Below are 23,588 nucleotides of genomic sequence, written 5' to 3' on the forward strand. Positions count from 1 at the left end.
ATTGGTGGATACTTTTTCAATGACGTAAATAAAACCACTAGTTAAAAGATATATGTACTGACTTATATTGTTACTTTTAATATTTACAATTTTATAGACTGCATGTAACATTGTAAATCTGGCTTAACATAAGCTAATACAATAAAATATAGGTAGTTTTTATTTGGATTTTCACTTACATAAATAGCATCCGTAATTCAAAAATACTCATATAGTTTAATGTCGCGGTTAGTACTTACATTTTAGTATTTCCAACGTTTCGAATAGTGCAGTTTTCGTAGCCATAAACGATAAAGTGTTATTAGTGGATTTTTACATTGTAATAGCAGCACAAATAAACCCTAAGAGTACATAGTTTTAATAATAACATAGATACAATTCTGTTCCCTCAAAAAAATAAATCAAATTTAACTTTTTCGAATTAATTCTTCCTATGGTCATTGAACTTTGGTTTTGGGTTTGGGAACATCGAGTTTGAGGCCAATCTGATGATAGCCGGTTGTGGTCACTTACGGACATCAACAACAATTTTCAAACCCTATTTAAAAAATAATTGTTACATCGATTGTGATAACCAAAAACTATAAAAATTAAGGGATTTCTTAATAAATATGTCTAAGACGAATACCTAGCTATACTCTGTTTATATTCATTCCTTTAAGATTGTAGAAGAAATTGTTCTTCTCAGTATGAAAGTAACCATCGATGCAAGACAAAATTAAATATCTATTGTAAATTTAACTTTAGTTTTAGTCCAAATAGGGATTGTCTACAGAAGTGTAACTTTATAAAACTTAATTTTTTATGCAGATCTCGAAATAAAAATTTAATTAAGAATAAATATATGTAATTCTACAAATAACAACATTAAACTATACCAATTTTACATGAAATCATAAACATTGATAATAGAAATATCTTGTATTATTACCTATATAAGTTTCTAGAATAAAACGAATAAGATATTTTGAAACACATTAAAATACCAGCCATTTTTAGAAGAAAGATTTAACAGTTATGTTTTCTCGAATATCTACAAAATACATGGATTATAGCAAAATACAAACGTTTTGAAATAATACGTCACGTGATCAAAAATGCACAAAATAGTTTTATACCGTTATCGTTCACGGTTTAATATTAAGTATATAATATATTATGTGTTTCACAAGCGAGTTAATAGATTAAATGTTAGCCCCAATTTAAAACTTCAAAGTCTCCAACAAAGGAAAGAACACTAAACTTTTTGTGACTGCAAAGGACCACCTTAAACTGTATAATGTACATTTAAAAAAAAAACATGATTTACGTCACCGGCTTAAAACAACACTTGTTTTTTATTAAATTTAAACAGGCATATTTGGTAAACCAGGCGAAACTATAAAATTAAAATATTACTGCAATATACATTGAGAATGTTTACAATTAAGCCTCTATAATATTAAATACATCTTAGAGAATACAGTGACAAATTTAAATGTATAAATGAAAATATAACCCATTCATTACCTACAGAAAAGATTACAATGAAAAATACACAAATTTTATTACACCACTTATGTATCTATTCAAATAAATTAACACATTTATTTAAATTAGTATCCTAGCATTTGTATATATTTATTTACTTAGATCGCAAATTTAAAAGTAAAGAATCTCAAAAGCTATTGAAACAGTATAACATAGGTAAAGCATTTAGTATCACTTTTATTAGATATGGAATATGTATCGGTAACAGTATATATTAAGTTATTTTATGTACTGATAGCTGTAAATATTATAATATTCGACTAGTAATAGTAGTCGTAATACTAGCATTAGTTCTAGTAATAATGCAATATTTCAACAACAAGGTCTCCTCAAGGTAATTGATCTTAGTTATCTCATTTGTTTAGTGAATGGCATGATTGTATAGCAATTTAGTCTTTATAGACATATAGTTGACGATGATAGTACTTACCTTACATGAAAATATGGGTTTCTAATATTACATAAGTAAAATAAATAAAACAATAATTGAGTTTACCAAAAGTGAATATTAATATAATTTAAATAAATAAAAATATATAAAATTAAAGTATTTGAAGTAATTGAAGTATTCCATGCGTAAAAGATTTTATTTTTATTTTATTCAATAAATAAGGTATGCCTTTCAAAATAATCGTAAAAAAGATAACTTTTTGTAAGCAAATCTTACGGAAGCAAGGGTTGAAATATATTCTTAGAAATTATTGATTACCAACCTCGTTCAAATATACAACATGCATGAAATAATTAAATCGGAAATTTGATTATTGTCTAAGTTACTGAGTATTTTAGTATATTATTTTTGTGTAGCGTTAAATCATTAGACCGTACGAGTAGTTTGTTTTAGATGAGACCGTAATTGTCGTCATTAAAAACATTAAGGAAATCATTATTAGTAGAACTTATCCCTTGTAAAGTATCTTAATATAGTGTATTATTCCAAATTATTATGAGACAGAATGTAGGAATAACGTTCACGAAGTGTCGCCGCAAAATAATATTAATCAGTTTTATAGTCAGTAAATTCGAATCTAAAATGCGGCGATCACGGGGTCTCGAACGACAATGGGACTGGAATATGCGAAATTTTGAATCCGAATCTAGGACTTTGTTATTATAAAACCACGAGAACTTAAGCCTTTCACAAACGGCTACCTGTCATTGAGTTTAATTAATTATTAAGACAACAATTAAAAATCACCTTCATGTGCTACAAAAAGCACACTGTTGTTTTGGGAAAAAATACGCAGTAGCTGCAATGTTTTTTTGGGTAAGTATAAACTGCGAATGGAAAAAACAAATTCCATAAAAATACTTATAAATTGTGATGGATTAATTTTGATATTACTAATGCCAGAATTTATGTTGATTTTTTCGTCATTTTTAATTTGTTCTTTTTTGCCCCTTTACACCACATGTAACTTGTTCTATTTAACTAAATGCAATTTTAGACTCATAGGTACTATGCTATTATAATGCAAGAGACATTTCTTTTTTTAATTCATCAAGTCTCATTATTGCCGTTGTACGTTTTAATTACTTTAATTTTATGAATATTGCCAATACCCATGATTTTACCTGCTTAAAATAATTATATAATATTAACACGAACAAATTACTGCAAAAAATTGAAGAAACACTAATAAAATGTGACTATATTTTAAGAAATGATCGATATAAGTTCCTATTTCATAAAACTTACAAAACAATTTATTTCTCATTAGCTACACGATTATATTATGTACGCTCATTGTATCATGCTTTAAATGCTTTGGTAAGGAAATAATAAAACTAATAATAAAATTTAATATATATAATGCTGTAAAACAAAAATGATTTAATGAATCTAAAAATGTGATAGGAGAATGATATGCTGAATCTATTGTGCTAGTTTGAATAATAAAGTAAACGAAGTAAGTAAGTAAGACGAGTAAGAAACGTATTCGAAGAAACATGGAAATATTAATATTAGTAATGACAAAATTCAGACTATTTTAGATCTCACTACAATTCAAATGTCACCTTTAAGGCGACACTTTTATTACGATAATTAAATTATCCTAAATAGTGGAGCACTGCAATAGAATTAGTACGTGGTGGATACAATTCGATGTAGTTTTCAAATCAAGATTAATGAGACTACATTATAATTTATTATAATATGATTTCAATTTAAATTTTTAGTAAACATATTAACTTGATCAAAACTATATTTATTTTAATCATATTATTATACATTATGATGTATGTAATGTACTATAAATAAAAGCATTTTTAGATACCATTACACTTGGCCTCGGATTAAAAACTACAAATAAACATGTTAATTATTAAAAATATTTTTAAATAGTTAAGCATTGCAAAGCATTAGCAAATAGCATGTTAAAATTGTGAGACTTAATTTTTAATATACTCACACGATGGTTTCGATTACTTGGATTACCATTTACTGATTTAAGATCCTGCATTAGCTTATTTTTCCTTAGCACGAAATCAGTTCGAGAAACTTCGTACAAAAATTATTTTATGGGATATAGTGGCAAAAAACAAATGCTGCCTTTTTCATTCCTAAGTTAGGTGGACGAGCTCACGGCCCAGCTGATGTTAAGTGGTCATCAGAGCCAACAGCGAATCCATCAAGATAGGTGTTCACGTTGTCTCCAGAGGCATAGGTGCTGTCTCAGTTCTACAATAGAACGGCTGCCTCACCCTTCAAACCAAAACGAATTACCGCCTCACGGCAGAAGTAGTGGCGGTAACTACCCGTGCGTATTCCAAAGAAGCCCCACCGCCAGAAATTGCACAAATTATAATTTTTATGTACGGGTTTCATTTTTCACAATGTTATTCCTTCAACGTGGAAGTCAATCGTGAACATTTGTTAAGTACGTATTTCATTTGAAAAATTGGTACCCGTCTGCGGGATTCGAACACCGGCACTATCACTTGGCACGATACGGATGCACCGGGCGTCTTATCCTTTAGGCCACGACTACTTCAATACCTTTTGATTAATCTCACATTTTCAGACATTAATACGTCTACAATTCTACTCTAACACCAAAATATACTTTTACTTAAATAGGAATGTCCATGTTTTGTGATAAATTATAATAACTTCAGAAAAAAAAATACCTTACAAGTATTCCATTAGGCCGGACGTTAAAATTGTGGTCCTTTCAATGAGCAAAAGTATCTATGCTCATGGATTGCGTTGGGAACGATATACCCGCCGTCGCTCCGACATAATTATTTTAATAGCAATAAAAAGTAATTACCATAATTTCGCTACATTTTACGGATTAGTATAAATTTCGAAAAATGCTATACATACATGGATTCAAATAGAAAACAAATGGAGAGTTGGAATATTAAAAATCAATTTCCCAAGAAAGATGAGAAACTATTAAATTGTATGATTAAAACTTACGAATATTTTCTTAAGTTTCATCAACATATGGGTATACTAAAGTTTCCCGGACATGCTCATAAATATAAAATAAATAAAAAATGTGTGTGTGCAAGTCACACACGGTAGAATTGGAACTTATGTTAAATAAAATTAATCGCAATGGAGAAGCCTCGCCCTGGGGGAACCGCCTGCATGATCACAGTATCCCAACGCCAGGGTTGCCAGGTAAGTATGATTAAACGAGAAAAATACATGAACGTCTATCAACTATGTAACATCTCGTCACCGCGATTCAGGAATTGTTGAATTTACGTGCAGCGACATCTCTTGATAACAAACTAAATAGAAATAAAAGTATCTCAGGGCGCTCCGAGAGCCACGACAGCGTGCACTGACGTCAAAAACACACTCAACTAGTCGGGGACGCGAGACCGTGTGGAGCCCTTCGTGATTTTTCAGCGCCGCTCGGAGCCGCTTCGGCAAGCCAATCGCTTGTGTCTCTATGGACTTATTTTTTCGTTTCGTTTCATTTCGTTTCATCGAGTTTGAAATCACAACGATTCTAAAGAAGTTTCACATCAAAAATTTCTCGCACTATTGTTGTTTTGGTTCGACAGTTTCGATTAACACTACAAATAAAAGTGTTACGATCGTGTAAAAATGAGTTATTTATCACTTATGCCAGATTCCACTAAAGTTATTTTAAATGTTAAACGCAATAACCCCAAATCCCATTTAAGAACACTGGTTTTGTCATTACAGTCGAAAATCAATCAGCTGTTGTGTTGAAATCACGCCATTTTACTTTATTTGCGTTGGATAGTATGGTGTTATTCCTCAAAAATCAATGAGTATTCCTTCAAGTAACTTTAAATTATCTTCAGTACAATATATTATTTATTTAGTGGAATTGAGCCTTAGCAAATAATCGGGTAATTAATTGTTTTGACAACAACGGCTGCATGTTTCATTATTGTGTCCAACTTGAATGATTTTAAATAGATTTTTCGATACATAAAATACAGTTTAACGATTATTAAAATCGATTCTGTTTTTGAATCGTAAGAATGATTTGAGATTTCAAATGTGTTAGAATTAAGCTAAATGGAAAACTAATCACGTCGGCTCGTTGGAAAACGAAGATAATTAAAATTATTTCTTTTCATTTTAATCGCACAAAGACATTTCTCAAAAAATGTTCTTATTCGTTCCTTTTGCGTGCGACGACGGGTTCTATTACGCCCCAACTCCCGACCCTATTCTTTGGAACGGAAGGTAAAGTTCTCTAAAGTTGACTAAATCTCAACCGTCTGTTATAATTGACAAGTGAACCATCAGTGTGGATAGTTCCAGTTCTTCGGAGAATGCGTTAGTGAGAGGCACGCTTCGGTATCCTTTACGCAGGCACAACAGCGGGAAAGTCGCTTGACCTATGAAGTTCGGCTCGCCAAATATATCTTCGTCTTGTACCACGAAACGGATCAAGGCCAGTTCTGGGTTCGCAACTTCGAACTCGCAGATGTCGTTCCACAAAGGGTTCAGTCCGTTATCAGCTGAAAATTAAATTTAATATCTTGTTTAGTACCTATCATGTTCTTGTAAGACTAGTTAATTATTTTTTTTATTGCTTAGATGGGTAGTCGAGCTCACAGCCCACCTGGTGTTAAGTCGTTACTGGAGCCCATAGACATCTAAAATGTAAATGCGCCACCCACCTTGAGATATAAGTTCTAAGGTCTCAGTATAGTTACAACGGCTACCCCACCCTTCAAACCGAAACGCATTACTGCTTCACGGCAGAAATAGGCGGGGTGATTGTATCTACCCGTGCGGACTCACAAGAGGTTCTACCACCAGTGACTACGCAAATTATAATTTTGCGGGTTTGATTTTAATTACACGATGTTATTCCTTCACCGTGGAAGTCAAACGTGAACATTCGACAAGTACGTATTTCATTAGAAAAATTGGTACTGCGCCTGCGCGATTCGAACACCGGTGCATCGCTACATACGAATGCCCCGGACGTCTTATCCTTCAGGCCACGACGACAGGACAATTGTCATAGTTACTAAGTTCTGTAGCGACAGATGGTTTTGCGGGTTCATTGATATTTGGAACTTGTCATGAAGGATTTTAACTTTTAAAATTTCTCTAAAGTAATAATTCTTTAAAAGTTCTAAATACACAAATGCGCTCTAAGATCAAGTTATCAAACTGAGTATAAGAAGAAATAGCTAAATCTAACGTGAAAATCAAAATTAAAACTCTCCACTATTTAGTTACTTTTTTAAATTTCATGTACGCACTTTGCGGTTTGAAGCGGTAATCTATCAATAGCTTCGTTGTTTTTTTAGATATCGAGGTTTATTGTTGTCGTTCGAAGGGTTAATAAATTGAAAAAAAAAATGGTTTTTTTGAGAAAAAGAAATCATAACATAATTTACATAAAATAAAGCTTTTGACGTAGACTGCCAGATGTGCTCATCGGTGATAGGTAACTGATTACCGAATTACATCGTTTGAGATACGAAACTGATCTCTATTGCGTCGAAATAAAGACTACTTAACCCTTGAAACTGACAATAATAACTGCTTCGCGGACTTTAGTCACTTTAAATTCTCTGATATGTGACAAATGATTTTGTGTAATAACATGAAGAGACTACGATGTACTCACACACTGTTTTAGTGACGAGTTTGACGCCGCTGTCGTAGTCCGCCCCGATGATCTCGACTTCTACAAAGGGACTGGCCGTGCCGCGACCCGTCTTGCACAGATGCCTCGCCCCGATAACACGCAACATCACAGTTACCGGCTTCACTTTGCCCTCGATCGATTTTTTATCGCACGGATTGTATCCTTCCTCGAACATAAACTGTGGCTTCAAGATAAAGCCACAGCCGCCGTTCTGTTTAAACTTGCCCATGTTGACCTGCATCGGTTTGTCGGGCGTTTGGTAATTCAAAGCGACCATTTGAGAGCCGCAGTTCCAGAACGGCACCGGATTGTAGTTCGACGAATCGATTCTCTGGCCTTTAGGGTAGATACGGCTAAGTTGCGTCGTGTGGTACTTGACGAAGAACGTGTTCTCTTGCTGAGACATAAGGCGTTCGGCTTTGGTCTCGGGAAACGAGGACATCTCGTTGTAAACAAAGCCCTTGATGCGTAGACGTTCGATGTTGAAGGTGACTGAGCGGCAGTAGATGATGAGGTCCGATATCTCTTTGGCGATGCGCCATGTTCGTTCCATTTTCCTGTGGTGGAGCGAGCGAGCGCTAGCACTGTGCGCGGCCTCTTCGATGGCCGAGAGCCATTCGAGCGCGGACTCGCGGGTGGCGGCTGCCATGTCGAACGGCGAGTACATGGCGGGGCTCTGGACACGCACCAGCCACCGCGCCGCGCCTCCCCCGTCGCCCACCACCAATTCAACGATAGCGCCGAGCACGTCCAGCACGCCTTTCTGCAACGATCCCAGGGCGGCTGATTCGTTTTCTAGACCGCTCTGCAACAATGCGCACATTTGCATTTTGTATTTACGACAATTATTTATTTATTTACTAGCGACCAGCCCTCACTTCGCTTCGGAAACATTAAAATTGATTATTGGTCACCCGCGGTTAATGTCATACCGCGGGTGACGTCGCGGAGCGAAGCTAGTCTAAAAAAGTAGCCTAAGTTACTCCTTATATCATCAGCTACCTATCAGTGAAAGTCTCATCAAAATCGGGCCAGCCGTTCCAGAGATTAGCCGGAACAAACAAACAGACAAAAATTGTAAGAAATGTTATTTTGATGTATGTACCGTATATATATTCATATGAATGTAGTAAAAAGCGGTTATTTCAATATTACAAACAGACACTCCAATTTTATTTATATGTATAGATAACTTTCTATACTTGACAGTATAAAGGCGGACTTAATGCCATAGGAATTCTCTAACAGTCTACCTTATGGGAGTGCAGAGATTAACATTGGTAGGTGTAGTGTGATAGTACTTAAACATATTTATATTATATATAACATACATAATATTTATAAATACAAATACTCGTACTTAAATAAAGACATATACATAAATAAATATATTAATACGTGAAACAAAAACTTTGTACCCGTTTTTACGAAAATTGCGCGGAAGGAGGAGTATGAAATTTCTCACTCTTACAGAAAATATAAAGAAGGAGTGCTGAATGTTAATATATATTTTTTAAATTATGCATAGAAATACATTAAATCATTAAAAAAAAATATTACACAAACTACCATGTATTTGACACAACACATATACGTGCAGGGTGTTCCAGAAAGAATGGATAATCCTGAAACACCTCATAGTAGAGCTGGGGCCTAAAAGATAAATAAATAAACATTTCTTAAGTAGTACCCAAATTAAAAATAAAGAAAAAAACCAAAATTTCATGATTAAAATTTAAGTTTAGATTAACTTTTATAAAAAATTACACTAGCTACTAATATGATTTCCTGCATATTCCTTAGTATAGTCCATGTAGAATATTATAACACCAAAAGCCTATGGATTTCATTTATTTGGAGCTGTTGTATATTCCAGAAACGCACAGCAGTATGGAAAATATGACCTTTTTTTTTAAATTTTGTGTCCCTAATAGCTCTACTATGAGGTGTTTCAGGATTATCCATTCTTTCTGGAACACCCTGTATATTCTACGTTTATTGTCAAACTTTTCTTTATTGTTTAAAGTCTGTTCTCAAATTGAGAATAGATTAATATTTTATGTCTTAAATATTATTTATCTATAGCGAAATCTGTGACTATAGAAGTATAATAATCTTTGACAATAGAACCATAATAATGTTCAATTAATCATAGTCGAATTTCGACTACTGGGGGACCACTAAGTACATCTAAGCTCTTTATTATTGCTTTGACGGTTTTTATGATTTAACCTTTTATAATAGCACTAGCGGCTTGCCCCAGCTTCGCTTGGGAAGTAGCGCACGCAATGTAAAGAATTTTAGGTAATGTTTTTACACATTGGGTTTCATTATTGGAGTTTCAGTAAGGACCTCTAATTTTTTTGAAAATATAATAAATATAAGCCTATGTCACCCGGAGATACCGCAGCTTTCCAACACTGAAAGATTTTTTTAAATCGGTTCAGTAGTTTCGGAGCCTATTCAATACAAACAAACAAACAAATCTTACCTCCTTATAATATTAGTATAGATTTACGTCAATCACAATGCTACATTAGATTTCACGTGAGTTACAAAAGTACATTACAACAAATCACACAATAATCTATACATAATCATATATGTACGTAGCGTATTAAATTAATTCAATGTTATTACAAAACACATAAATTGTTATATACCGATAACACTATGTTAAAACACTAACTATTTAAATGACTAAAGTGAAGAAACTTTTGCTAAATATTTAAGCGTATAAAAAATTAAACACATAAAAATCGCTAAGCATGTAATACTTGGGCCGAGTGTAAGGAAGTTGTTCTCGAAACGGAAAACTGCCCATAGTACTAGAGTTTCCTGATACAATTTATATATGTAAAAATATATCGCTATTGCCCATGGTCACGGAAACACGCGTGAGTCTACCGACGGACCGATCGTGCTAATTATTTTTTTGTTGTGTTTGTTATTGTCAGGAGAAGGTTCATGTGAAAAAAAATCAGAAAATTGCGCGGAAAATTAGAAAATTTTAAAACTACTTAACCGCCATATTAAATGTTCACCATTTAAACTGTCTAACGTAACTTTGTGGCGTTTCAAATAACATTGACCGAATGCGTGCTGAAAAAATCGTTAAAGAGGGTGTAAAAAAAACTGAATTTCACAGTTCACAGCAAATCATTGTCATTGGACCAATGAATGTTGTCTGCCAATATTGCAAGGCATTTAAGTTTAAAAATGAAGGTCCTGGATTGTATTGTGCGAGCGTTCAAGTCAAACTGACGCCATTGGTACTGACTTGTACTTGATTGGCACCAGAGCCATTATATTCATTGGTTTCCATTCACATTCATTAGTCAACTCTAAATATTTTTTGACTCATATCCAGGAATACAATAATTGATTTCAAAGGACGTCATTTGGAGCAACAAAAGTTATATAAGAAAATTTTATATTAAGTTTCAAGGTATATGATGAATTTACAAAATAATGAACTTTTACTAACATGTATCTGATGCAAAATACGTTGGCAGGTTTTAATTGAAATAGTGTATCAATTGAAAGGGCGTGAAGTACATTTGTAGCTCTATGAATTGCCAGAAGCAGCCAGAAGTGAATGTGTTTAAAAAAGTTGATAGGGGAATGCCAGTGCTAACAACGTATTTTGAGGAGTCAAGGGGGAGAGCCTCATGGTGGTACTACAAACAATTTGCTATACAATATTCTATATTAAATAATTTTCTCAGATTCAGATTTATATAAAAGAAAATTCAATAAAATAAATAATAAATTACCTATAATTGCCGCCCTTGTCTCCGAAGCGAAACAAGGGCGGGTCACTGGTATTAAATAATGTTTTTTACTAGACTGAAAAAAACGGTCAGTATTCATGTCGAATCAAATATAGGAATCTATCGTTTCGCGGGTGGATTGTGTGACTAATTGGTGCCGCGATATCGCCTAATTGATTCGAGGCATGTACATATTTGTGGGTAGTTATCCCCAGAAAGAGACAAAAGGAGATTTGTGATTCTATTGGAACCAAAATATTCTAACTATGTAGGCTTTTCATTTTTTTGGCTGTAAAACGATTTAGCATAATGGTGTATTTTAGATAGCTCTATCGTCATTATATCGTTACGGGAGAATTGTAATCGAGTGATTCGATTAATCGTTATCGACACAGGCTTAGCTCATATAAACAAAAGACCAACGTTTTCCACTAACGTCAAGGAGACAGTAAACTATTTTCAATTTCGAAAACATCCAGCTTACACTCTGTACGACTACTTCATCACCAATATTATAACAACTACAATATACGAACGAGCATATATAAATATGCCCTTGTCTTTGCCACATTCAATTGTTGAGTGCGTGTGAAATTTCGCTTATTATTAAAACATTCACAGCTCATACATTTTAAGTGAGCTATTCCAAGCTCGAACTTCTATTTTAGGAGACTTTTTAAATTATTGGCAAAAACAACTTACGACCACAAATTAAAAGTATATAAGCACATTTCATTTTTTTTTAAACGAACAATATGAAAAAACTAATATATATACAAAATACATTGAAAAATTACTGACGTCATATTATATGAAATTATCATAATCAATTCGCTTCTGCCTAGGATACTAGTCGAGGATAGATAGAAGTTCGAACAGGCCGCTCTCGTACCTGTGTTCCGTAACATCCTCTGCGTATTGTATACAAAAAGAATACTAACGGTCACGTCGGGTGTGTGTGGAACCTCAATCTCAAGCACGTAGTTGGCCGGGAACCAGTGATGACGTTTGCCGCCGTAGTCGCCCCGCCACCAGCCCTCGTCCGGCTTGTCGACGTTTGTAATGATGGCGTGCTTGCAGAAGGACAACTCGTCATCTTGACGAGCCCGATAATCGTAAAGCGCTTTAACGGTCACCTGAAATCGTTTTCATATTATTCTGTAACGCAAACAAATCTGAATTTGTTGCAAAATGTATTTCGTCATATCATAATACATAATATTATACTGGGTGTTAGGAGATCGCTTCCGAAAACGAAAACAGGCGATAGTACTAACTAATGACACCTTTGATGACGGGACGGAAAAAAAAATCGATCCTGATTAAAGAAATCATATTTTTAAAACGTTTTATTAGCATTGTTTACGCTCCATCATGTTAGTACAGCTAAATGAAACGATTGTTTCATAAAAAAAATACATCACTTTTCTTTGAAAAAAACCAGCAATGAAACACAAAATCAAAAACAGCTGATGCTCGGATCAACGAACGTCCGGGCGCGGCGAGAGCGCGGCACTTATACCGGGCTCCATAAAATTTACAACTTTGTAGGTACATAATTTTCGTTTTCCAAAGCGGTCTCCTAAAACCCAGTTTAAATCTACAGGTAAAATGCTAGAAAATTATAAATTAATGTTTGTATGTTCGTCTTCTATGTATTCGCGTATCGTTCGTCGGGACGGTAGACAGCAAGAGCTATCAATGTAAATGAATGTTTCATATTTATTTTTACATCGAAGAGTGCTGTCTTACATTTAACCTATCAATTTGCAGAAACATTAAATTTATAACTTTAAAATGGAATTTTAACACGAGTTGTAGAGTTCCGTTAATTTTGCTTTGATCGTAGTACGATACCCTGAAATGCCCACTACTGGAAGTACATACTTTTACGTGGGGTAGGGAGTATTTTAAAGCCGCACAGATATATATCACCTGTCAATTCCGGTTCCGAACCTGACCTGCTTTCCGGTCGAAAGGATCGCATCTACATATGGGTCATTATACAATAAAATGGAGATCTCTTCAGTGTCTTATGGTGAGCAGCGACTTTGACGTTGTCATTTCTATGAGTTTTGATAGCCACTTAAAACCAAGTGAGGCCAGAGCTCAATTTTTAAATATTTTTAATACAAAAATTAAACACGATCGAATAAATGTTAAAATTACCAAAACAATCATGTTGATCGTTACATTTTCCACAACTATTTATTACAAAGCGAGCGAGTTATGTTTTAAAATCAAGAATAGAGAATAAATGCACTACAAAAAAAAATTAACGATTGACATATTATAATCGATTAACTATCTACCCAGCTTCTTAGGAAAAGCTATATATACCACATTACATATCGCTGCACAGGTTAGGGAGAAGTTTTTATGTAAAAGAAGTTATTATAGTATGCCGTTAAAATAACAGAATAACTACTTCATGCTAGATAATTTTTAATTTTACGTATAAGTACTAACCTAATAACAATTACATAGCAATAATCATTTAACGAAAAGTATACTAATTCTTAAGACGCTTACGCTAATAAAGCATATAAAATACAAAATAAACATCGATAAAATGTTGGATTTTGAATTTAAAAAAAGAACTACTATAATATTCTATTTGTCACGAAGAAAGTGTTATCTGTGCCTAATGCGTTTTTTACAGTCTCACCTATATATGTATATATAATCCGATATATATTTTTCATTTACAGTTCTGCAAATAATTTTGGTGTTAGTTAATTGATTAATATAATATATATTATTTTTAATTACAGGTTTTTATTAGTACCATCCTTGTTTAGCTATCCGTATCGCCTGCCAGGCGTTTAGTGCAGGACATAAATCTCTCCTCCCATAGCTTTATATAGCGAGTTTTTTTTCTAATACTAATACTACTAGTAATTATTAGTACTAATTACTAAGCTACATATGAAATGAAAAATAGCCTTTTCTTTATTTTAAAATTATTTTATAGTGTATCAAATTAGAGGATCAATCTCAAAACCAAACCAAGCACAAGCCCTTGACGTTGAAACGAAGACAACTATTGGGCATACTTCCGTGTTGTCTCAAAAACATCGATACCGATTTCAGCATATTTTATGTTAAATTACGTACAACGAAAAAAGCATTTAATGACGTTTTTGTTAGCTTGACATGTATCTAACTATAGAAGACGGATTAACTTGAATAATTTACACACAATAATGTTATTATTTTTTTGGCGTTAAATCGTGACCTTGATGCCCAAAATAAAGTTTTTTTTTTTTTTTCAATTTTCCATTTAGGTCGAGTTTTATTATAATAAGTTTTTAGCTATGAAATGCCATTTTATAAAACCGTCCATTTGAAAGATTATGTATGCCTGGCAATAAATTCTAATTATATTTATAAAATATAGAATTATATTTTCAAAGTCTGTCTGCTTCGTAATCTGAGGTTCGGTCCAGGGCTCAAAAAAAAATGACTTTTCGTTGCCTAACAAACACAGAAACGAAGGGATTTTGAAACGCTTCGAAACTTGCAACGAAAAATCCATTATGATAGTCGTAGCTGTCATTACGCTAGTTATACCTTGGTCCAACACTAAGGCAATAAATACTTTTTGGTGGTCTAGTGCCGGAATAATTAATCTTGTTCTCGTCTTCGTCTTTCCAATACACCCTGTACGTACGTATTTTTATAATAGACACAAATGTGCATTTTATTTGTTACACATTTTTTTTTCATTTCCATAGCAACAGGATTACACAGTTAAAGGTATTTTAATTTAAAAAAAAACGAAAGTGAATCCGTGTTGGATGACGATGCAAACATTTTGAAGTCGTGTATAATACTAGTATTTACAAGCGGTTTCATTCACATTAATGTAGTAAGATCTATCCTTACTACTAGTATAGCACTATTACTAGTATAATATATTTTTTACTGGATGAAAGGTCCTCTGTCTTTTTCTGTACATGGAATGTAATGAAACTTTGCATACTTTTGCATTCACGATGATAGATTGAGTAGTGACAAAGTGTACAACAAACAAACTCTCTTTCGCATTTATAATATTATTATTATGGATTTATGATCTTACGTATGAATACGATATGTTTTAATATATGCAATACGTACCTTGGACGTGAATGACGTGGGATCCATGTATCCCGGTGTCCCATAGACAGTATTATCGTCTGGTTCCTTAAAATTAACATACATAATATGACATCTTCGCAAATAACGTAAGCTATTGATTTTGATTGGAATATAAATAAATACAGGCCTCAAGCTACAAAAATCGTTTCATTTCACGCACATGGTATAATTTAACATTGTTCACGGTGAACTTTCACGGTGAATGAATATAGTAAAAATCAAACCAGAAAAATAATAATTCGCCCAATTAATAGTGGTAGGAAGTCTCGTGAGTCCGCACGGGTGGGTACCACCACCGCCCTGCCTATTTCTACCGTGATGCAGTAATGCGTTTCGGTTTCAAAACTGAGGCAGCCGTTGCACTGTACAAACTGAGACCGAACAGAAACTGAACTCATGTCTCAAGATGGCATTAGCCACTTATCACCACGTGGGCTGTAAGCTCGTCCACCCATCTATGCAATATATAGTTATTGTACGTAGTTAGCTCGTCACTTACAGAGACAAGTCTTCTGACGGTTTCTTCGCTGATCGGATACCAGAGTTTTACTTTTTTATACAGCGGATGGTTCTCGTAGTACGAGACTAATTCAATGAGGCTCTCGAACTTGACTGTACCGATTGTGTACAGGCGACCCTCTTGTTTAACCCTGCAATGCTTTATCTCCTTCTCAGTCCTGAAGAAAAAAAGAACACATTCGAAAGTTACTGCACATGAATTATCGTATATATAATATCCAAGACTACTTAGCTGTACCCGTCCGCTTCGCTGGCCATTTAAAATTAACATTATTTTTTTCTCACCCCCACAAAGATTCTCATCATTAACGCCCCCGCAACTGGTGTAGGGAGTCCAACACTCATATAAATATTAGCCTATCCATTAAGTACTCGTATTTTCTACATGGATACCAAGTTTCAAGTCAATTGCATGCACGGTTCAGTGGTTATAATCGAACATCCGTAAAAACCACTGTATTTATATATTAGTATAGATTGTCTGCTCTTTCAAAAACAATGTACAAACTAAACACAAGCAAAGCTCTATTACGAACTAATCATGTTATAAGCATTTCAATTGACAGCTAATGATCATTAAAAATATCAAAATGATAGGCTCAATTGTAGACTTGAAATTAGGATACCTGAAACTAATTGCGAAGCTCCCTTGTTCCTTTTCGCTGGGGCGTACTAGGAAAGCGCCGTCGGTGTTGGTCTTCCGCAGTAATTCTTCGGCTTGAGTACGCGTGCAGTGCGCGTGGAACCATTCCTTGCCTTCATGCTTGTTAGGCTGAGGCACTGGCTCCTTTAACGTTATCAGGAACTCCTTGCGATAATAATTTATTTATTACTAAGTATTTAGTTACGATTTCAGTAGCCATCACCCAGATATATAATATTATTATAAATATTGTGTAAAATATTACATATACAGTCAAACCTGGGTAAGTGAGAACTGGATAAGTGAGAAAACTCTATAAGTGAGAGTAATAGCCAGGGCCCGTCATTTTAAGCTCCCAAAACCTCTATTAGCGAGAAACAGAAACCTCTGTAAGAGAGTCGTTTTTCTCTCATGGACCTCCGTAAGTGAGACTGCTACGTATCTATACCTCTATAAGCGACAGTCGAACTTTATTTATTTATATTATTTAGGAGGAACAAATGACAAAACAAATTACAAATTTAACATCTGCTATTTTATAACTAATTCTTAACTTTCGTGGAACTTCCTACCATTGTTTTTGTATTGTTTTCTCGTCAATATTGAAACTATTCTATTTAATGGAACCTAATAACGTTGTTATTTTATCGCATTCTTTTCGAATGGACACGTGTGCCTGTGTACCGTCCTGTTTGTCGGACTTACACAGTTTATCGTTAATTAATTGCGAAGGAAAGTTCTGTTCTGCATCATGTCAAAACGGAAAATTAAAGTACTGTCATTAAGTGATAAACTTAAAATAGTGAATGCGTTTGAATCCGGAAAATCGCGAAATGAAATTCAGAGGGTGCATTAGTGAGAAACTCGGGTTAGTGAGAAACCTCTATAAGCGAGAATGAGATAGTGCTCCCTTGAACTCTCGCTTATCCAGGTTTGACTGTATATAATTTACATGTTAGTAAAACAGGGTTTGCTTACATATTATTTTTATAAAATAAATAAATAAAAACTGAAACAAAATTAAATTAAACCAAAATTAAATGTGTTCTTATAATAATTTTTTTTTTTAATAATCAATAACAAGTGTGATATTATTTACATATTTTCTTTCATTGATTACAATAATTCTGTGGTTTTCCTTGTGAAATTTTCCCGTGTTATATTACGTTAAATCAATTTCGCATTAATATTAATGTATATGCAGGAAAATAACAAAAGGTCAACTGATGCAAGTCCCCATTAACATTCAAAGAAAATGCATGCATGCAACCCTGCTACCTTGCAGAAAACTCATGCATATTTCATGCGATCATGTTAATAAATGCTAAACTATTTATTGTCTTACTTGACTCCTCAGAGGATGTGACCTATAATGGGTGATGAGGTTGTACAGGCTGTCGAAACACATACTATCTATCAGATAGAACTTGGTGACCCCCCGTTCCTGTTTGAGCTTGATGCGGCAGTGATTTACTTTCCCTTGCCGCCAGAATGATAGACAGTAGTCACCGACAAAAGTAACGCTCTCCCTCACCAGAAAGGTTCCATCGCCAAGATGGGCGTGGGCTCTCAGCAAATCTTCGGCTTCTTGTCGATTCCCTGCCAGCTTCCCGTGGAACCAACATTCTGCGAAATGTAATTCATCTTGTGGTACAATAGCGTTTTCCGCATCTGAGTCTCCGTCACTTTCAGTGTCGGTTTCTTCTTGACTGTTGTAGCTCTCTGTATAGTAAAGTTTGTTCTCGGTGAGCACGAAGGCGTGAGGCTTCCATTCTTTGTCGACAGGATCTTCCAAATGCAATATACCATTTTTGATCGAATTTCGTAGGTCTAAATCTTTTCCTTCTTCTTGACGTACTGCGAAAGAACTTTCTTCAGCACCTTCAGGTAATTTTTTATGTTTCAGGATTATTTTTCTGCGTAAGTCATGAGGAGAGGGAAGTGATGTTTCATTCTTATCCATTGGATGAACAAGAAGAAGGTCACCGAATACGTCTTGAAATGCGCTCGCCATTCGTCTTTGCTGTGGGAGTGAGCAGTTGTCTTCGATAGACAAAATTAATGGATATTCAGATGTGATGAATGCATGTTCTTTTATTGTTCGCAGTACATCCATAAACCTTATTTTCGTTGTCAGTGTGTGCCCGTGATAAATAAAAGGTGTGCCGTCAGGACCATCCCAACAATCTAGCTCAATACAACGACAGCCTGACCTCAAGCACCGCACGTAGGCCTCCAGTGATGATTCACTTGAAAACTGGTCACCTGTCAGATACCTACAATAACACAATATGTAGAACCACTTAATGCATGATATGCAATCCACGAAAAGTTTCATCAATATAATAACATTTATGCTTACGTGTTATGAGAAGAAGATATCCAATAGTGTGACAAAGGCCTGGTCATATCTTGTGTAACCTTATCATACTGACTGTCATAGATGGAATTCTGCTTGGAGTACAGCATCTCGACAAACTGCAATTAGGTAATTTAAAGAAAAATTTAAAAAAAGTTTGAATATCTCTATTAGTGGAATGAGAAATATTGTAATTGATTATTTAGAAATAATTTATACATTATATTTGGTATAAGAATACAGCTTTAGATAACGAGAATAGAACAGCTTGCAAAGCAGGCGCTCATAATTTAAATGTGTTATCATCATGAAAACGCTGAGCGTACATACCACCTGGTTGCTCCTGGACATCAGTAGTATCCATGGCAAAAAAAAAGTGGGGAAGCCCATTGAGTGTACTGGGCATGCTGCAGTTTCTTAAAGCCATAGCATGCCCAGTACAACAACCTCTTTCCTACTATAAGTATCATACTATAAGTAGTAGGAAAGAGGTTTGCATTTATGGTGGGCAGCAACAGGGAGAACTGAGGCCTTCCATAAAGACTCAGAGGCTCGAAATTATAGGTAAGACCAGAATCACCTACAATCTTAATAACCGTCTTATGTATAAAGTAAAATGGCAGTAGCAGGTCACAGAAAACAAAATGGAAGCAAAACTTTGTAGAAAAAGTATTTTCACCATGCAAGAAGTACTACTTCACACTGCTGAGTTAATTTACCTCGCTTAAAGTGAAATAAGGTTCATAGATGTCTCTTTGTGGATCTCTTAAGTAATCACGGATGAACTGTGAGGCTTGTACTTCATCATCACCAAGGTTATCATGCTGTTCATCTCTAAGGAAATTTTGAAACTCTCTAAGAGTAATAGTAGTACCATTAGAACAATAGACTGAGTATTTATCAAATATGTCCTGAACATTCTGAAAAAAATATATTTTACATACATCACTGTCTATAAGTTTATATTAAAATATTATAATGTGGACAAGGAGTTAAATGCATAAAAAATTACTTTCTTATTAATTCAGTGAATGTGGCATTGCCTGATTTCTAAGCCAATATGGTTCTTAATGCATTCATAATATATTGTTTGTTTATGAGAGTATAATAAAAGGTCACAGATTTTTTCACGACTTCTGATGAAGCCATCATTAAGATAATTTATGTGAGACATGGATTAATTTGAGTTACTATCACTACATCCATATTATAATCTTCCTAAACAGCTCTTACCCTCTAATAGAATAGTTGACAGTTTTTTGAGGAAGCAACATAATATCTAATACTATATAATATTGCCCACCAGAAAAATGTATTAAATAATTTACAGTTTTAAAAAATGTACAGTTTTAAAAAATTTGCAACCAAAAACATCAAGACATCATGTCTTCTACCCTAGAACAATCAAAGGTTTCAAACTATTGATGGACTGATCCATATTTCAGATTAAGAAACTAATGGCTTCTCGTTATACCTATAAGCTTTGATGATTACATACCTTGTGAGCCAAGAGCTCATCTACTCATTTATCTTAATAAATAACAAGTTTGATGTTTGAATAAGTTTAATTAGTAACATTTAAAGAAATACTAGATTTGTTGTTTATGATAACCTACTTTTTAGTAAATTAGATGAATACTTACATTCTCATCAAAAATTAGCTTCTGATAAAGAACAGCAAAATCATCAAAGCCAATCTCCCCTCTTTTTTCAGTGTCAACATCTTGGAATACATCTCGAAGCTTACTTGTTGAAATTTTACAATTAATTTTTGGTAGAAAAGCTTTGACCTCTTTTAATGTTATTCTAAAATGATTTTTGTATATTACATTTACAATATATATGCATTTTCAAGCTAATTAAATTGAAATAAGAAAATTAATATAACAATAGGTTTTTCATATTTACTCACACTAAATAATGAAAATATGTAACAGACAATTGAAAGACTAATAAAGCAATATAACTTGAGTTTAACTTAATATTACATTGCAAGCTTTGCATTGTTTTCTATTACAATTTATTTTACTTTATGATCATTTGGTAATAGTTTGTTACTTTTACATACCTATTACTAAAAATGTGTTGACAAAGCCTGCCTTACAATAAATTACATTACAATATGTTCCATTTATGTAAAAAAGCTAATTAAGTTTACTTTCATCAATTACTACTTACTGAGATCTATATATACTCTAGTTTACTGGAAAATAATAACAATTGCTGCTAATGTACCAAAATAGGCAAGAAAGAAACATAATTAATCATTGAAATCACATATGGAATGGTAAAATAACAATTACTGGCAATTTTTACATTCACATTTTTAAAAATAACTCACTTTTCATGGGAGTTTTCAATAGAATAGAATTCTTTCCGGAGCCATCTTTCAATCTGTAGAGGATATGATGCACTGACAGCTTCTGCTATTAGATACAGTACACCTTTCACCCAAGCTTCACACTCTTTATCTGTTTGAGCTGAAAGATTGTAAATAGTGACTCAGATCCATTTATAGAGGAAACATAAAATTAACAGAACTCAGTCCGCGCACTCACACATTTAGAAATGTTTATAAACTACTTCAACATACCAACAAATGATGCACAGCGAAGTTTAAATTCAGTTCCATAATAAATGGTAAAGCATTTTGAACTTTCAAGACGTTTGGTTTCTTCAGGCCAACGCTCAAAGTCTTTGGATGATTTTCCAGTGCGAACTTCTTTGACATCACGGATATCGAGAGCCCCTTCGTAGCCCTGTCTCTGAGGGGCATTGATTCGAGACCAAAGAACTTGATGGGTCTCTCTTCTCACGCAAAGTGCACGCCTTTCGGGTCTCTTACGAGGGAAGAATTTTAAAACGGTAGAGCCTCTTTCTATGTAGGAGATAAGCTGGTCTGCCTCGTGTATGAGCCTATCTTTGGCCCCGTTGAAGCAGACCGACTTCATTGCACTTCCGCCCTCACCGCCGGATGCAAGCAAACTGTGGCGAAAGTGAACAACGCATGAAATAAAAGAGCGACTGCTAATATTTCTCTACATATAAATAAGGCACCCGAGTTTAAAATACATTATTACTGGCTATTTCTACATTACACACACTTTGATATTTAGTTTGTTTGACATTTCCAAACCAAATGAGATGCATAGATTATACACTTAATATATAAATGATGAGATGGTTGAGACGGGGATGATTACGTTCCGTTTTAGCTGGTTTTAGCATTCAATTCTTTGACTGACATTTCTTACGTCAAGAGGCTCAATTATAAACTTTTTCAATTTATTGAAATCTAAATTTTATGACAGTATGAACCTATAGTTTTGTATTGTTTTTTTTTACATGTTGATAAGTTTGAGACGTTCTATTAAATAATGATAGCCCAATTAAAAAAAAAGTACTATGTTAAATAAATAAAGATCATTTTTTTATGATTGAATGCTTTTACTGGTGGCCCGGATGCCTTTCCAGTTTTACTTGGACAGGTGAGCGAGCAAAGGCTCAACCAGGAAATTAAGATCATGGGATCCCGCCAACTTACTAAAAAATATAAACGATATTGGCGGTAAAATTGAAATAGATAGACCTTACATTTTAAACCTTTACCCTTGATATTTTAGTAGTACATTAGTAGTTATTCACAATATAGATATATGCTCATTCGCAAATAACCCATCACCGTATGTATGTTTGTTATAAGCATGTATTTATTGATAAAGATTTCTATACCGCAGATTTTCATAGTTTTAGTATACTTTTTTTTAATCTCTCTTCAAATCAATCAGCTAATGTGTAGTGTTAATGAATATATCGCTTAATGTTTTTCTTAAATAGGCAGACGAATCATGATCCACTTGATGTTATGCGATCGAAGACCAAAACAAAACAATTCTTTTTTGGATATCGATTCTAATAATATTGTGTTAATTAAGTACAGAAGTGTAACGTAGAAAGGTCATTGATGAATTTCAAAACATAGTAGTAATTGTAATCAAATAGATTTAATACTTAGAGTATGTATGTAATTTGTAATAAATTGAAAGGCAAACGTGTGTTTTGAAATGGAAAACCTATATGCATACATATACGTTTTTATTTTGTGATGATACCTATGTGTAGATTTTTTTTTGTTTACACGACCTATTGTTATATTGTATATTTGGGCCGTTGTATACCGTTGTTGATTCTTTTCGAATCTCGTTTAAAGCAGGTCAATCAATAGTGTTAACCACAGTGTAAGCTTAAATGAGCAGAGTTAATTCCAGACACGCACATGAAATAAATGTTTTTTTTCAAGGCATTAGCGCAAATACAAATATCAAAATTTTGAGTATAAGCTTACATAAATAGGAAAAGACAAAACCTTAAGTAACATAAGTAAATTTTTATTCTTTTATTGTCAACCTATTTCATTTTCAATTTTTTTCCGTTTATTTCCGTTTTCTGTATAATGTCTGCCTTCACGACTAATCTTTAGAACCGGTACGTAAGTATCTTAAGAAAGCCTT

At 33.8% G+C, this 23,588-nt stretch overlaps 1 protein-coding gene across 6 annotated transcripts; it reads right to left on the reverse strand.

Moving 5' to 3' along the window:
* Positions 1–41: 41 nt before the first annotated feature.
* Positions 42–22,312, reverse strand: PLCg (phospholipase C gamma). 6 transcript variants are annotated; one of them, XM_062669311.1, is made up of 13 exons: positions 22,182–22,312; positions 21,671–22,062; positions 21,419–21,557; positions 20,721–20,883; positions 19,797–19,997; positions 19,081–19,196; positions 18,064–18,994; positions 16,702–16,883; positions 16,056–16,233; positions 15,536–15,601; positions 12,355–12,549; positions 7,620–8,445; positions 42–6,492 (listed from the first exon to the last, which is right to left on the reverse strand). In XM_062669311.1, the coding sequence occupies exons 2-13, from the start codon at positions 22,026–22,028 to the stop codon at positions 6,242–6,244; spliced, it is 3,606 nt and encodes a 1,201-aa protein (XP_062525295.1). In that variant the 5' UTR covers positions 22,029–22,062; positions 22,182–22,312; the 3' UTR covers positions 42–6,241.
* Positions 22,313–23,588: the final 1,276 nt, after the last annotated feature.

This window comes from Bombyx mori, chromosome 1, assembly GCF_030269925.1.
Source record: "Bombyx mori chromosome 1, ASM3026992v2".
Lineage (NCBI taxonomy): Eukaryota > Metazoa > Arthropoda > Insecta > Lepidoptera > Bombycidae > Bombyx > Bombyx mori.

Bases quoted from the DNA above. Each gene is read 5' to 3' on its own strand.
- PLCg (XM_062669311.1), bottom strand. From the start codon at position 22,028: ATGAAGTCGGTCTGCTTCAACGGGGCCAAAGATAGGCTCATACACGAG. The intron at 12,550-15,535 runs GTACGTATTGCA...AAACGATTTCAG, and splicing joins CCACGTCATTCACGTCCAAG to GTGACCGTTAAAGCGCTTTA. The intron at 8,446-12,354 runs GTTAGTATTCTT...GCATTGTTGCAG, and splicing joins CACACACACCCGACGTGACC to AGCGGTCTAGAAAACGAATC.